This window comes from Acipenser ruthenus, chromosome 4 (assembly GCF_902713425.1).
Source record: "Acipenser ruthenus chromosome 4, fAciRut3.2 maternal haplotype, whole genome shotgun sequence".
Lineage (NCBI taxonomy): Eukaryota > Metazoa > Chordata > Actinopteri > Acipenseriformes > Acipenseridae > Acipenser > Acipenser ruthenus.
In genome coordinates this window covers 40,581,572-40,598,103 of record NC_081192.1, presented here as the reverse complement: position 1 = coordinate 40,598,103, position 16,532 = coordinate 40,581,572, and the positions used below count along the sequence as shown (strand labels likewise).

The following is a 16,532-nucleotide window of genomic DNA, read 5'->3' as shown; positions in this document are numbered from 1 at the left end:
TAGAAGGTGAATATTTTATATAAAGGGAATTTGTTCTAGATTATGTTTGAATCATATTAGTGCCAAGACATCTAATGGACCCTACAAAAAAAGTTTATGAACAATGAGATGAAGCATTACTCTTCGATGGAACATGATTTGACCTGTTTTTCTTGTTTAAAGTATTTTTTTACAGACCTTTTTGTATAAGAATGTTATGTTATGTTTTTTATAGAATATATTAATGGAAATACTGGCATTAATGCTATTTCCAGTAGTATTTCTAACAAAGATAAAGAAGACGATATATGATTGTCACAAGGCTGGCTGGTAGTGACACGTCAGACCCGGAAGAAACAGACAGACAGAGACAGCAAGGTTGGTGAAGCTGAGCACTTGGTTGTGCTCAGCATTTAATAAACAAGAGAACACAAAAAACAGGACACGGCACTTACGCCAAAATAAATATATAAACAAAATGCACTAACACACAAAACAAGCGGACGAACATTTAAACAAGTACCGTGCTGGCACTTCCAGCATGCTGTAGCAATTGTTATTCTTTACTTTAGCTTTTATTTCTCCTTCTCTCTCACCCGTTCTCCACTCACGAACACCCAACCCAGAGTGAGTGAAAATATGCTGCTTTTATGCAGTTGTACCGAGACTCGATTGCTAGTCAATCATTCAATTGGAATCTCGGTACAACTGCACGTGAATTAATTAAAGTGCACTCCCGTGACCACACATTACATTTTAACCAGCACGTGAAGTGATTTGTACCATCCTCGTGCCTAAATACAAATCTACATTTTTAAATCACTCGTGTTACACAGACCCATTTATATCCCGTGTACCAATGACTATACACCAACATTTACACACGCAACATACAACATATAACACAAACTACGCACAAGGGCGTGGCCACATTGCCACAGTGATATACTACGGTACATGTATTTTCTAAATTGGGAAATACATATTATAATAATCCAGCAAATATTGCTTTGCTGGTGACCAGCAACATTTTGGAATTGGAATACACATTTAGTGGTTTTCTGCTACCTAGAAATTTACAAAGAAACCCTCATAAACCAGCTTTACAATCTCGCAAACCAGTATAACCAGATGAAACCCAGTGCTAACCATAACACTGTGCCAGATTAAAAAAACATTCAAACTGACCTGATCTGCCTTTAGCTAAAGAATCCACACTAGGTTAACCGAATCTGTTTTTATATAAATGTTTTTAGTCGTACAGTAAGTAATACAATATTTTGACTGGATGCTGACAGGGGTCTTGACTCTCATCACTCACAGGAATTCTCTTTACCACATCCTGTTAGCAATTAAAGAACATGAATAAAAATCCTGCTCTTCAGGTTTGAACATGTAATGGAGAGCCTATACATAGCCTACAAGTTTTAACCAAGTTTATGATAATCACTCTTTTCTCTTTCTGATTTTGTTGATCACATATAAGTCTATTTTTTTTTTTTAAGTGCAACTGCACTTCAATAATTCTTGGCCAGTTTGCTAGTTTGAAATGTTTGGTTGAACAAAAATGATGTCATGAATACATGATGCATACTTAAGTGTTAAGCCCCTTTTAGTCTCAATGGAGATCACAGAGTTATGTATACCCTCCAAGTACATCAGGAACTCCAGAGTGTAAGGGCAGGGTGTTGTGGGGGACAGCAGAGCCATATATAGAGAGAGTTCGGCCGACTGTCGGCACAGGCACCATGTTGTCACCAAACTGGTGTGGGCAGGCACTCTCTGCAATGTAAATCTATGAGGAAATCTGTGGTATGGAAATGTTTTATTTGTTGTAATAAGCTATTAAAATTCCATAGATAAACTGTGCTTGGGTTAATTTTATTAAATAAAAACATTATTGATGATGAATGCTGATTTATCATCTATAAACTGAGGGTTAAACCTTTGTTAAATTGATTTTGTTCCTTACTGCTATCCAACATCACGTTTAAAGAATAATAAAAAAAAAACACAATACCGTCTTCAGTATTTATTTTATATTGTTCTTTTTATCTTGTATTAGTTGATAATACATAATCTCTCAATCAAATTATTATAATGATCAGCTGTTCACTATTCCTGTTACCGATCTGAGGAGTGAACAGCTGATCTGTGTTACTATTTGATCGGGAGATTCGGTACAAATACATCTGTGCAGAGCAGATTAGGACATATTACGTTCAATTTAAGGGCAACTTCAAAATCCTGTCCTGTCTCAAAGTGTCTGGTAAGTATTGGAGCCAGTTGGAAAGTCTAGATGAGATGAGGCAACCTGGCAAGAAAATTGATTAACCCCATATTTTGTATATTTAAAAAATCCACGCCCCTCCCCCTTTCCCACTGAGTATTAACATCAGATAAATGTAACTTGAAAGCAGGTAATGTGTGCATTCATTTGAATTTTTTTATTTCATTATTAGCATGCATTTTTTCAAAGCACTTGTAAGTTTTTTTTATATCCTGTTAAAGTCAAAAGGACATAAACAAAACTTACTTCAAAAATAGTTCAGTTATAACTTTCAATAATAATGTCTAGGTACATTTCATTATTACGTTATTGAGAATATTATTATTATTATTATTATTATTATTGTTATTATTATTATTTTCAATGTGGCCAAAGAATCTTGCGAGGGCTCATTTCAGCAGTCCTCAGTTGTTAATAAAGAATTACTTGGTTTTTTTACATTTTGTACTGTTTTGTTTTGTTCTTTTCATCAGTCTTCATTTAGTAGTTTCTTGGTTTTCTGGTGACAGGTTGCTTGGTATCCATATTCTCCATTATTCTCTTTGCTGGTTTTGAGTCATAGTCATTTTCAAAGCTGTCCTGTGGTCTTTTCCTTTTTCGTTGTTTGTTTTTCATTACTGTTTTTTTCACTTCTGTGGATCAGCTTGTATTTTTAATAATGCATGGGTGATGATCCTACAGTAATAAGCCTCTTTATCCTAAGATTAGCACCCAATCCTCTAGTCATGCAGTGTACTATATAATCATTGATCTTGACCAAGAATCACTGACCAAAAACCTCCAATTACATGTTATGCACTGCAGACCTCGTGTCTATAGCATATAATGAGTTTCATTTACATTCAACTTTAAACACCATTCTTAGTTTCAGATTGAATCACAATGCATAAATATTTATTATTTTTTTCACACAAAGTTTCATACATATTACAACACACTGTAGTAGATACGTATAGAACCAGTATTAGAAAGATAAATGAGACAAATAGCTGTATGATTACATGTTTCCTGGGAGACCATATCGATCTATTTAGTTCTGTTACAGTAATTAGTAGTGTATAGCTAAAGGCATTTGTGGGTGGGGTCATGATAACTGCCATTAACGAAAGGTTACCCAGGCATTGATGTTGTATTTTATGTTGAAGAGATTAATGAAATATTGCCATACAATGTGCATAACATTAACATCTGACTATTCCCTTGTTGCTCATTGTGATCCAACATCAATCAGAATTAAATTAAAGTTACACATATAGGATCAAGCCCACGGATGTATATTTTTATGCTTGGCTGTATAAAACAATAATATTGTTTAGTTAAAAAATAATGGACTGAAATGTTATTTTGTGAGGTAACATAGGATTATTGGCACAACATTATTGCACTATAATATTTTTCTTTACAGTCTTTACAGTAGAGCTGAATAGTGTAATAAACCAGCTTTAGACCTGCTATGCAGCTTCTTTCACTGATCCCTGGTCTGTATCTTTTGATGGATACAGGTTCAATCACTATCTCCTATTTCTACATTACACTGGCACCCAATGAGGCATTTTGGTTTCCATAAATATAGCATGACTTGTATCAGGTTACCAAAATGTAAAACAAGCAGAACCAACACATTGGTAGTATCAAAAGAAAGTGTATTGATTTGAAAATCTTTTTTAAAAAAATTACACTAATTCAATTATGACACTACACTGCAAAATGAGAATAGTAATTGCAGTTAAAAAACACTAAGGTACAGTATGGTAGAATTATGTTTCACACTCCAGGGTTACCTCATGTTGGTAAACATTCTTATAATATTACAAAGACCTTGTCACTCGTTTTAGGTGGCCAATGACGAGTATATCTTGGTTATCCTAAAAAAAAAATGTAGTTAAGAATTCTAAACAGTTTCTAGTCACCTGAAGGATTACATGTCAGAGTGTTTTTCTTTTTTGTATTGTGCAAAGCTGACTATTCTATGCAACAATAGGGCTCCTGGGCAATCCCAAATGAGGCACTTCTTACTTATATTTCTAACCTTAATTATAGGATTAAAAGTAACAAACAATCTGGCAAGTCAGGTTTGTTCTAACCTTTCCATTTTGCCAGTATAGCTACATTGCTGAGTTTAAACAAAGTTAAAGGTGATTGTTCAGGTAATGTTGCTCCAATATATATATATATATATATATATATATATATATATATATATATATATATATTTGTAAACGACTTGCTCTCGCCGTGGTTCGTTGCCCCTTTAAAACATCGACCCAACACACAGAAACAGATTTTTAATAAACAATACAAAACAAAATAACAAAATAAACACCTAGCTCTTTTATGAGCACTAACTAACACAAATGTCAATTTTCGCCCTCTTCCACGGGCGGACTTGAGGGTGGATCGGTCCACGTCCCGGCCCAGCCAGGTAGGGACCGCGCACCGGCGACGAGGGACCCCAACGGTTTGTCAGGGGCGACCGGAACGACAACCTGGGCACTGGAGGCTGCAGCAGCGGGCAGAGGTCTGCAGCTGGGACCCAGTGCAGCGACGTCCGGTCAGCAAGGGGGAGCGAAGCAGTGACCAGGGGGAGCGTAAGCGACGTCTAGGAGCAGTACAGCGACGTCTTAGTGTCCGGGAGGAGCGGAGCAGGGAACGAGGTGGAGAACTTTGTCCGCTTCTGCCGACTCCTGGGCTCTAGGTCTAGTGCAGGGAGGTCCAGACCAACCGACAGGGTGTCCAGGAGCGAGGGGCAAGGGACCGCATGCAGCTGTGCCGGACTGGACCGCAGGGGTGGTGGTCGGGGCGGTGGTGGAGGTATGCCTTTCACCTCCTCCCCTCTGGGCTCCGGAAGCGGCAGCTCCTCCCCTCTGGGCTCCGGAAGCGGCGGCTCCTCCCCTCTGGGCTCCGGAAGCGGCGGCTCCTCCCCTCTGGGCTCCGGAAGCGGCGGCTCCTCCCCTCTGGGCTCCGGAAGCGGCGGCTCCTCCCCTTCTGGCTCGGGAGACTGCGGAGCTGTGCTAGCCTGCTCCCACTCCTGGAGCAACCGTTCCAACTCGGTTGGCTCCCGCTCCTGAGTCTTCGGCGGTGCCCACCCCATCTCCATCGTCCATCTCTCCATTTTCTTTGTCTGCTCCTCCTGAGCAGCGGCGTTCTTCATAATCATTTCTATTAATTCTTTAAAATCCATCTTTTGGGTCTCTAGGGGCGCCCACACTCGCTGCCACCATATGTAAACGACTTGCTCTCTCCGCGGTTCGTTGCCCCTTTAAAACACAGAACCAACACACAGAAATAGATTTTCAAGCGCGGTTGTGCAATTTTTAATAAACAATACAAAACAAAATAAACAAAATAAACACCTAGCTCTTTTATGAGCACTAACTAACACACAGGAACACCCTGACTACGAGTGGGACAGCTAGGCTATTTCCCCACCAAACAGTAAACAAAACCACACAGGTTTAATACAATACACTTTACCTCACGACTGCTGGGACGCAGAGTACCTCTTTCTGCCTCCTTCTACTCAGCAGCCCAGAGCAGACTGACTGCTCTCCTTATAAACCCTGCACCTGGCTCTAATTTACAATCATAGCCAGGTGCAGGTGATAATTAACAATAAAACAATTAACAGAAAAACAATTAAACAACAAGCAAATTAACAAAATGTGCATACGCACATGTTTTCTGCTGTGTTACAATATATATATATATATATATATATATATATATATATATATATATATATATATATATATATATATATATATATAAAATAAAGCAATTTCACTTAGTTTTTGGTCTACCTTTTCTGAAAGAAGTCCAGATCAGTAAAGAAAAGAAAGTAGAAAAACACTACTCTTTGAGGAAATCATTCAGTGTTATATTATGTTGTAGAGGATGAGCTTGGTTAAATATCTTGGCCAGTTTAAATATTGTATCCCCGTCAAATATACAGTATAGGTAGGACTTCTGTTTTTCGGTTTTTATTAATTATATTTTTCAGTGCTTATTTTTAGCTATTTTCGAGTTTTATGTAAATGTTTTTTTTTCAGGGCTTTCGTTTTTGATATACTGTATGAAATTAGTGTTTTTGATTACTTTCCAAAATGCTTGCGTGTTTTTCTTGTCAACATATGTATAGTAACTCGACAGTACTTGCATACTTAAGTTGTACCTTCTTTCCTTTGCTGTCTTCCACAACGAAATCCCTATGGTCACGGGCACATTCTTCAGGGTTTTTTGTGTGTAGGTATTGTTTTACATTTCGACACAATTCTGTTTTAAATCCTCCATATTTTAACTGTAATACAGCTTTAAATCCCGCTAAGAAGCCTGCATTCCTGAGTGTAATCTCGTTTTAAATCTCGCAAGTGGAGTCTCCAATATAAATATAGGAATGTGCTGCCACTCAGCAGTTGGGGTGGGTTTAAAGTATTCAGAACGAATCAATGATAGAAGCAAGTCAGGAAGGCAGGACATTGCCCAGCAGCACTGGGAAATGTATTTATTATTATTTTTGTAGTAGGTTTTATTTTTTAATGGGAAAAGGGTAAAGTCAATGTGAATTGATTAACCATTTCCTCAGTTTTTTCCCCTGTTTTCCGGTGTTTATTAGCTATCCACCGATTTCATTTTTTTTTGTATCGGGGGTATTTTATCGGTTAAAACTGAAAATCAGAAGTCCTAAGTATAGGGCCGAATTCTTAAAGCATTTTGCAAGTAAAAACAAACGACTGATGTTATAGAACTGACAATGTTCCTATAGTAACTCTTAAATTAACCTCCTGAAAGTTATTTTTAAAGGTTTTACATTGTGTTGGTATCATTTAAGCACTGGGCTAAAAGCTCTGTGAACATAATATTTTAGTTGCTTTTCTTTATATCTAATAATGAGATAACAGAAATCATAAATACCTGCCTCTTCAAGTGAAAAACTGGAGATACGAATTTGATATGATATTATTATTAAAATAATTCCTAGAACCTCACACTTATGATAAGGCAAATGCAGGGAAATGGATTTCAGCATGAGTTCTTCCTCAAGTGATAAGGTCAATGGAGTGCATCCATTTGGCACTAGGACCCCCTGCAGCTTCAGGATACATTTTCAGGGAAAGGAAATATTACTATGCATCTGGTGTGCAAGGTCAAGAGGCTACTGCAACCATAGCTCATTTCCTTTACTTTCACCCATCCACCCCTGCTGGGAACAGGTGTGAAAATACGAATGAACTGGTTTGCTGCCACTGAATGTACCACATACATTCTCTTGACATAACACGCAAAGTTTATATTTTCTACTGTCCTATGTATAAAAATAGCTACTGTAATTTTGAGGCACTTAGCTTTTTAATTAACAGATGTGTGCAACATAATTGACTTGCAATGATATCCGAATGTAATAGTTGCTGTCTGACAGAATCTTTGATACTGTGTAGGATGGGAATTTGAAATGCAAACAGAGAGAGGCCGAGGAGTGCAAATGAAGGGGTGGGATTAAGCAAGTATGTGTTAATAAAAGTTTACTATGGTAAATTTGCATGGTCATTTTGCACTTTTACCATACTTTCCCCTTACGTATACTATGCATTTAAGAACATAAGAAAGTTTACAAACGAGAGGAGGCCATTCGGCCCATCTTGCTTGTTTGGTTGTAAGTAGCTTATTGATCCCAGAATCTCATCGAGCAGCTTCTTGAAGGATCCCAGGGTGTCAGCTTCAACAACATTACTGGGGAGTTGGTTCCAGGCCCTCACAATTCTCTGTGTAAAAAAGTGCCTCCTATTTTCTGTTCTGTTGTGCATGCATTTCCTTGAATCCCTACTGTGTTCAGTTTGAGAATTAATCTTTTATGCGGGACTTTGTTAAAAGCTTTCTGGAAATCTAAATAAACCATGTCTTTGCAGTTATCCATTGTCGATGTTGCATCCTCAAAAAAATCAAGCAGGTTATTTAGACACGAGACATTTACCATAGTCTGTAATGGTTGGCAGTGTTTTCTAATATTTTTTTTACCATACAGTACCTCTCTGAATCTGAGCTTTACAATACGTACGTATGCATTAACAGAATTTTACTAATTTAACACACTGCTATAATGTTACTGTGGTAAACTTTTATAGGGTGATGTTGACTTCTTGTCTGGGAAAAGTAAGAGTGAAAGGAATAAGAAACTACACAAAAAAATCACCATGATAAAAGTTTAAATAAAAATTTTAAAAAAGTGTTTTGAAGAAAGACTACTTTTAAAATAGCTTTTACAATAGAGAGCAAACATATGTGAAAGGCACATTTCCTGAATAAATTATATTTATGAAAACGAGCAATAAACTACTCAATAAGAATAACTGTTCATTCCTGCAAAAATATGTCTTGCTACTGTAGTTTTATATTGTTTTAATATTTTATATTATTACATTTGTTTTATTCCTTTAGTTGTTTTGCACCTGCCTTAAAATAAGGCCCTACAGACAGTGCAGGATACAAGGTAGGAACAGTATTATAGACTATTGTGAAAATAAATGTATATTGTTTTAATGAAAGGCAAGTTAAAATGTCCTTTAATCAATAATTACTAACTGATACTGTATATACTTACTGTATTAAAGTTCAAATTCACACTAGGAGGCAGTGTGGACAAGTGATTAGACAGGAAAGTCAGCTTTTGCCAAGTGACCAAAGCTAAACCATTGACCTCATTTGTGATCATTTTTGGTTGCTAGGGCACTCTCAGGGGGAAAAGTGGAGAAACAAAAGTTTAAAAACAGGGCTCTAATGAAAAAATGGTGAACCATTGAAGCTGCAGCGTCTTAGAATCACAATAATATTGAAAGGTATTATACTAAAGTATTTTTTTTTTTGTTTCTGTGTATTATGCTCTTTCTTCTGTACATTCTACATTAGCTGTAGGAGCTTCCTCCTCCATTGAAACCTGCTTGACCTAACATATTTTCAACAAAGGGTTTTATGTTACAAAAAAAAAAAGAAAACTCTATGATGCACAGTAAAAATTTAAAAGAGCCAGACACATTTATACAGTATCTATATTTGGAGCAGCAGACTAGCACTGGAGGTGCAAAATTAAGGCAACATCATAAAGATAATACTTAGGAAGCAACATTTGGGTTTAAAGGGTAAGTATATTGAAATGCCTTTTAAGTTCTTTATTTTACATTTTGCTTACCCTTTATGATGTTTATAAGCATTCTGAGGGGTTCAGAGTTTTGCTTCAATATTTAATTTGGTGATAGAATAAGCAGGGTTGAACTCAAAAGGAGAAGGCAAGGTATAAATAAAACATTAGAATAACAGAAAGGTGATTTCCAGTGACCAGTCAGACAAAATAGGCTTCTGTTTTATTAAATAGGATCAATTGCAATTCCTAATCATCACAGATGCCTCTTTAAAAGCCCTGTCCCCTTCCTGGATCTTGCTTCCCTATACTCACTTGCACTATAATGCAGAATTACATATACTGAACTGTTTTTATGCTTAAAATTACACAACAATATAACCAAATAAGGTAATGCCTCAAAGAAATGCTTTACAGAACCTACAAGAATGTATTAATATTTTGGAATGCTCCAATACCGAAACAATAGCTTATTCTATGAATATGTTTTATGTGCAATTACCAAACCTTCATTTATGTGCCTGTAGAAATAGTTAAAGTCTTGAAAGATTAATTTTACTGTTATACCTAGAATGTAAAAACTTAGGAGGTTCACTGCCAGGTTCTCTGTATCAGGGAGGCTGGTTGAAAGAAAGTTTTGGTATGGAAGTCATTTCCCTTTTAGGTGCAGTAGTGTTTCTATCCAGACTCAACAAAGCCATGAAATATCATTAACATCTGATTCCAAAAGTCTGACAAGCACTTCTTTGTTTCACACAGCAGACAGACGGGATCTGGTCCACATTACCATATCACCAATATAATTATACCTATTAAACGTAGCACTATATGATTTTTTAAATAATTTTTTGCTCCCATTCGTTCAGAGCAATGGTGTGTGAATATGCCTATTGTATTCATTTAAGTTTGTGTATGTGGCACATCATAATCATACATAAACATTACCTCACCTAGTGTATGAGCAGAAATAGGTCTGGGCATAGTACACTAGTTGGTTTAATGGAGCATACAAACAGGCCTTTGTTTTTTTAAAAGAAAAATGGTATTAAAAATCAAGAAATCCCTGGTAAGATTAAACCATACAGAATCTCCTCCTATTTACTAATGGCCAGCAATATATCAATCTAGTTATTACCTTAAAGCACTAACTTAGGAAACAGACTGACCATTCAAAAACAGTTTATACACAAACTTACTTCATACACAAAAATAATTGCAGGAACCACACAAATTTAAATGGATTTTAATAACCAATTGTCACTGGCACATCTGGGGTTGGATTTGTTGGTTATAGCCTGAAGTATTGGTCTCTTTCATATATATAAATATATATATATATATATATATACAGACGTGCTCAAATTTGTTGGTACCCTTACAGCTCATTGAAATAATGCTTCATTCCTCCTGAAAAGTGATGAAATTAAAAGCTATTTTATCATGTATTCTTGCATGCCTTTGGTATGTCATAGAATAAAGCAAAGGAGCTGTGAAAAGAGATGAATTATTGCTTATTCTACAACGATATTCTAAAATGGCCTGGACACATTTGTTGGTACCCCTTAGAAAAGATAATAAATAATTGGATTATAGTGATATATTCAAACTAATTAGTTTATTTAATTAGTATCACACATGTCTCCAATCTTGTAATCAGTCATTCAGCCTATTTAAATGGAGAAAAGTAGTCACTGTGCTGTTTGGTATCATTGTGTGCACCACACTGAACATGGACCAGAGAAAGCAAAGGAGAGAGTTGTCTGAGGAGATCAGAAAGAAACTAATAGACAAGCATGGTAAAGGTAAAGGCTACAAGACCATCTCCAAGCAGCTTGATGTTCCTGTGACAACAGTTGCAAATATTATTAAGAAGTTTAAGGTCCATGGAACTGTAGCCAACCTCCCTGGGCGCGGCCGCAAGAGGAAAATCGACCCCAGATTGAACAGAAGGATAGTGCGAATGGTAGAAAAAGAACCAAGGATAACTGCCAAAGAGATACAAGCTGAACTCCAAGGTGAAGGTACGTCAGTTTCTGATTGCACCATCCGTCGCTTTTTGAGCGAAAGTGGGCTCCATGGAAGAAGACCCAGGAGGACTCCACTTTTGAAAGAAAAACATAAAAAAGCCAGACTGGAATTTGCTAAAATGCATATTGACAAGCCACAATCCTTCTGGGAGAATGTCCTTTGGACAGATGAGTCAAAACTGGAGCTTTTTGGCAAGTCACCTCAGCTCTATGTTCACAGACGACAAAATGAAGCTTTCAAAGAAAAGAACACCATACCTATAGTGAAACATGGAGGAGGCTCGGTTATGTTTTGGAGCTGCTTTGCTGCGCCTTGCACAGGGTGCCTTGAATCTGTGCAGGGCACAATGAAATCTCAAGACTATCAAGGCATTCTGGAGCGAAACGTACTGCCCAGTGTCAGAAAGCTCTGTCTCAGTCGCAGGTCATGGGTCCTCCAACAGGATAATGACCCAAAACACACAGCTAAAAGCACCCAAGAATGGATAAGAACAAAACATTGGACTATTCTGAAGTGGCCTTCTATGAGTCCTTATCTGAATCCTATCGAACATCTATGGAAAGAGCTGAAACTTGCAGTCTGGAGAAGGCACCCATCAAACCTGAGACAGCTGGAGCAGTTTACTCAGGAAGAGTGGGCCAAACTACATAGAAAACATTTGATTGCAGTGATTGCCTCTAAAGGTTGTGCAACAAAATATTAGGTTAGCGGTCCCATCATTTTTGTCCATGCCATTTTCATTTGTTTTATTATTTACAATATTATGTTGAATAAAAAATCAAAAGCAAAGTCTGATTTCTATTAAATATGGAATAAACAACGGTGGATGCCAATTACTTTTGTCAGTTTCAAGTTATTTCAGAGAAAATTGTGCATTCTTCGTTTTTTGTGGAGGGGTACCAACAAATTTGAGCACGTCTGTGTATCTATTTCTGTGTGTTGGGTCGATGTTTTAAAGGGGCAACGAACCACGGAGAGAGCAAGTCGTTTACAAATATTTATTATATATATATATATATATATATATATATATATATATATATATATATAGACAGGTAGTGATGAATCCACCACTTATTATTTGTGTATCAGGGCGGCAGCCGTCACAAACGCTGTCTTCTTTAAATAATAAATTCAAAACAATGTGGCTAAATGAAAAAAACTGTTGCATGTGTTTATTTTTTACATCAGCAAAACAATTCAAAACAGAAATTAACAAAACAAAACCTAACCCTCTTCAGGTCCAACCTAAAAAGAATATAGTTCCTGTCTGAATGTGGACAGCTAAGCCTGTTTACCCCAAACAAACACAGTTCAGTGTAAACTCCCTTTTCTCTTTATATATAGCAAGAGTAAACACATAACAGTAGATGAGGAACAGCTAAATGAAATAGAAAAAAACAAAGATTGAAAAAAACACACAAAAAAATACAACATGGGCTGCTTAATGTACTTAAAGAAAAAAATGGACATTCATTTTATGGAAATAAGTCCAAAAAATCTCAACAACATTAAGGGAATTTTATGCCAGTGCAAGAAGTTCAACTGGGACCAGTATTCAGTCTCCAGTTTTATAACACTGAGCTGGACTAAATACATATTTTAACAGTAGAAGTTTTAACATCTCTGCTGACAGCGAGTTTAAAACCAGCAATAATGTATTCCAGGAAAACTCTTAGAAAAGCAGGTAAAGACAAGGCCAGACACCACCCCCCGAATTACCGGCCTGGATTTGAAGTGTTTGCGGAAAACTGAGGTACTGTCTCCTGACACCACAGTTGGATGGGTGCGTAAAATCTGGTTCGATCATCAATTTAATCTGGCACGACTTGGATGCGAGGGTGTCCGACAACTAACAAAAATATATTTTTGAGATCCAAAAGTTTGAAAATGTACTACAATATGTGTGCCTCGCATATAACAAGTTAACAAACTCACTTCAAGATCCGGCTTCAGTCTCCATCCCGGCTTAAGTCTCCATCACAGCTGCTCTCCATACTTCCTTAGTGTAATCTGAAACTCCGCCCATCATCACAGCTTGTGCTCAGCCCCCTAATTTCTAGTGAGATGGCACTTTCAATGCAGAAATTCACAATAAACGAATATGTGCAATTTATTTTTAATAAGCAAACAATTAATTAAATTTAATTAAATTTGGGACTATACACTGCGGATGTATACACAATAACATTTTCTGTTTTTGTCTAAATTTAATTGTGTTTTAATTATTTTAATTATTTCTCTTCCCACAAATGACAAGTAGCCGTGTTATAAGCGGTATACACCACTTTGGGCTGTGCAGTTCCGATGATATACACCACTTCTGGGGTGGTTAAATGCACTCGGCTGACGCCTCGGGCCTTATCACCACCCCAGGCATGGTATACATCATGGGAACCGCACGGCCTGTCGTGGTTTATACCTTACATATACACTGCAAAAATGGCTTAGGAAAACAAATACCTTACCAAAATAGAGAACACTTATTACAATTACCTAATTAGAATTTGAGACAATTTAATTAAAGCCATTGAGGTGTACTGTACTAATTTCATGAAGGCAGCAGCAGCAGCACACAAAAGACTATTATAAACACAGAAAATAAAATGTACTATGGCTGCCTGAAAATGTTCATAATTAAATATCACAAAAAAAACATATCAAGCTAATGTCAACAACTGATATAAAATTGTTTCAAGCTACATCTGGCTCAAATAAACTGGTATGGTCAGGCACAACTTGGAACAACTATAGGCAAAACTATAAAGGGACCCATCGATGTTTGCATCAGTCAAAACATTTTTAGCCTTGACTGGCAGTACTTTATTATTATTATTTATTTCTTAGCAGACACCCTTATCCAGGGCGACTTACAATTGTTACAAGATATCACATTATGTTTTACATACAATTACATTATTATTATTATTATTATTTTTTTACATACAATTACCCATTTATACAGTTGGGTTTTTACTGGAGCAATCTAGGTAAAGTACCTTGCTCAAGGGTACAGCAGCAGCGTCCCCATCAGGGATTGAACCCACAACCCTCCGGTCAAGAGTCCAGAGCCCTTACCACTACTCCACACTGCTGCCCCTTTCAGTCAAAGACTAGTGTGTTCCCACTTTGATTGGCAGAGGCCTAGATTCCATCATTGCAGTATCAATCAAAGTCAAAGCTGGTAAAAAAAAACTTTTATTAAATTCTGCAGTAAAAGCCTGATGGTGTCTAACCATCACAGGTACTACCATTGTGACATCCAAACAGGAATTCATATAAAAAGTGAATGATTTCATTAAAGTACTAATACACATCTATGAGCAGCAGCAATCCCTCCACAGAAGCAATATACCCATGCCCTTTAACACCAAAGATAAACACAGCTTAGTGTCTGATCCACTGATTATGTAGGATATAAAAAACTGCCTATGATTTTGTTCATCAACATGCCATGTTTCTTATTCTGTGTGTACAAAAGGAAAGCCATCTATCTCAAAATGCTGTTGTAAAATGCTCAATAGTCCCCTGGTCTATGGCTCGTTGTGGTCTTAAGTAACACCTAGGGATGAACAGCCAGCAAGCAAAGAAACTTCTAAGAGCCTGTTATGACCTCCAGTTTACACCTCTTACGCCCTCTAGTCCCGCAGGCGGAACACGGAACTGCAGGTAAACATTATTATTATTATTATTATTATTATTTATTTCTTAGCTGACGCCCTTATCCAGGGCGACTTACAATTGTTACAAGATATCACATTATTTTTACATACAATTACCCATTTATACAGTTGGGTTTTTACTGGAGCAATCTAGGTAAAGTACCTTGCTCAAGGGTACAGCAGCAGTATCCCCACCGGGATTTGAACCCACGACCCTCCGGTCAAGAGTCCAGAGCCCTAACCACTACTCCACACTGCTGCCCTGTTGCCCTTTTGCTTTTGTAATATTATTACGAAAGCAAAAGAGAAAAAAAGCTGATGAATATCAAAATTGTTTCCCTGCCGTCAAACCGCGAAGGAATTTTTCGAATCTGTCATTTCACCGCTTAGATATCCCATTCGCAATGTGTCTAGTACCCCCATGCTGCCAAAACAAATGTGATCGACTAGCTTGCGTTTTGCTGCTCTGGTCTTACAACCTTGATGACGGTGAAGCCTCCCTGATCACGTTGTAGGGGAGGTCACAAGCTTTCCATTCATACCTTTACTTTGTTTGTAGCCCAATCCATTACAGAGTAATCGATGTGCAAACAAGCACGCCCACCTCTTGAATGAGATAAGGGAAAAAAAAAAAGCCTTACAAAGGCTAATGCATGTGGCAATGGATAGCATGTGAGGTGCCAGAAGTTAACATCGCTTTTAGAACTTAGTGTATCACTGGACATAAAGATTTACACAATGTTTATTTTTTGAGAGGTTTGGGGACCCTTGGGCTTAGCTTTGTAAAAACTCCTGTAGAATGTGATCCCTTTGTTCAAACAGTTCCAAATTTTTACCCAGTATAGTAGACATGTTGGTGAAGCACTGAAAAATATGGCTCTTTTCATATGCTACAAGTTGAAAAAATGACTATAGAACATAAAAAAATGAAAAGTGTTTGTTGTTTTTTTATGTATTTTTTCTGGATATCTCCTTCCAGTGTGGTACTGAGTAAGACTTTTATCACACCTGAGGTTTTAGTCTTGATGCCCAAGGGGTTACCTTGAATTCAAGCCCTGAACCATGCCTATGCTGTCTATACTTTGGAAGATATTGTGATTTATTTAAGGGCACAGCCCCCCAGGCGGAAATTGCCTGTGAGGGGCTGGGGTTTTGACAGGTTAACCAATTTTTTTTTTTAAGTAAACACAACACTCCACAAACATTCACGTACAATGCATGGAAGATTAAGTATGGGGGAAAAAACGAATTAACCAGCTGAATTCAGGTATATACATTTTCTTTTCTTGTATAAATTTCCATATATGCGTATCAATGCTGTGTAAATTAAAATAGTAATATGTCCAGTCATTCTATTGTTGAATGCAAGATAGAGTTTAAAATGAGATCCCTTAAAAATGTAGTTGCACTGTAGCACTAAGCCTCCCCTATATTTATTTTAAAT

The 16,532-nt window shown here is 37.1% G+C and overlaps 1 protein-coding gene across 1 annotated transcript; it reads right to left on the bottom strand.

The window, feature by feature from the left end:
• Positions 1-4,659: 4,659 nt before the first annotated feature.
• LOC131737041 (arp2/3 complex-activating protein rickA-like) lies at positions 4,660-13,412 on the bottom strand. Its single transcript, XM_059023459.1, has 2 exons — positions 13,365-13,412; positions 4,660-5,526 (listed from the first exon to the last, which is right to left on the bottom strand). The coding sequence occupies exon 2, from the start codon at positions 5,448-5,450 to the stop codon at positions 4,869-4,871; it is 582 nt and encodes a 193-aa protein (XP_058879442.1). The 5' UTR covers positions 5,451-5,526; positions 13,365-13,412; the 3' UTR covers positions 4,660-4,868.
• Between the last annotated feature and the right edge of the window lie 3,120 nt (positions 13,413-16,532).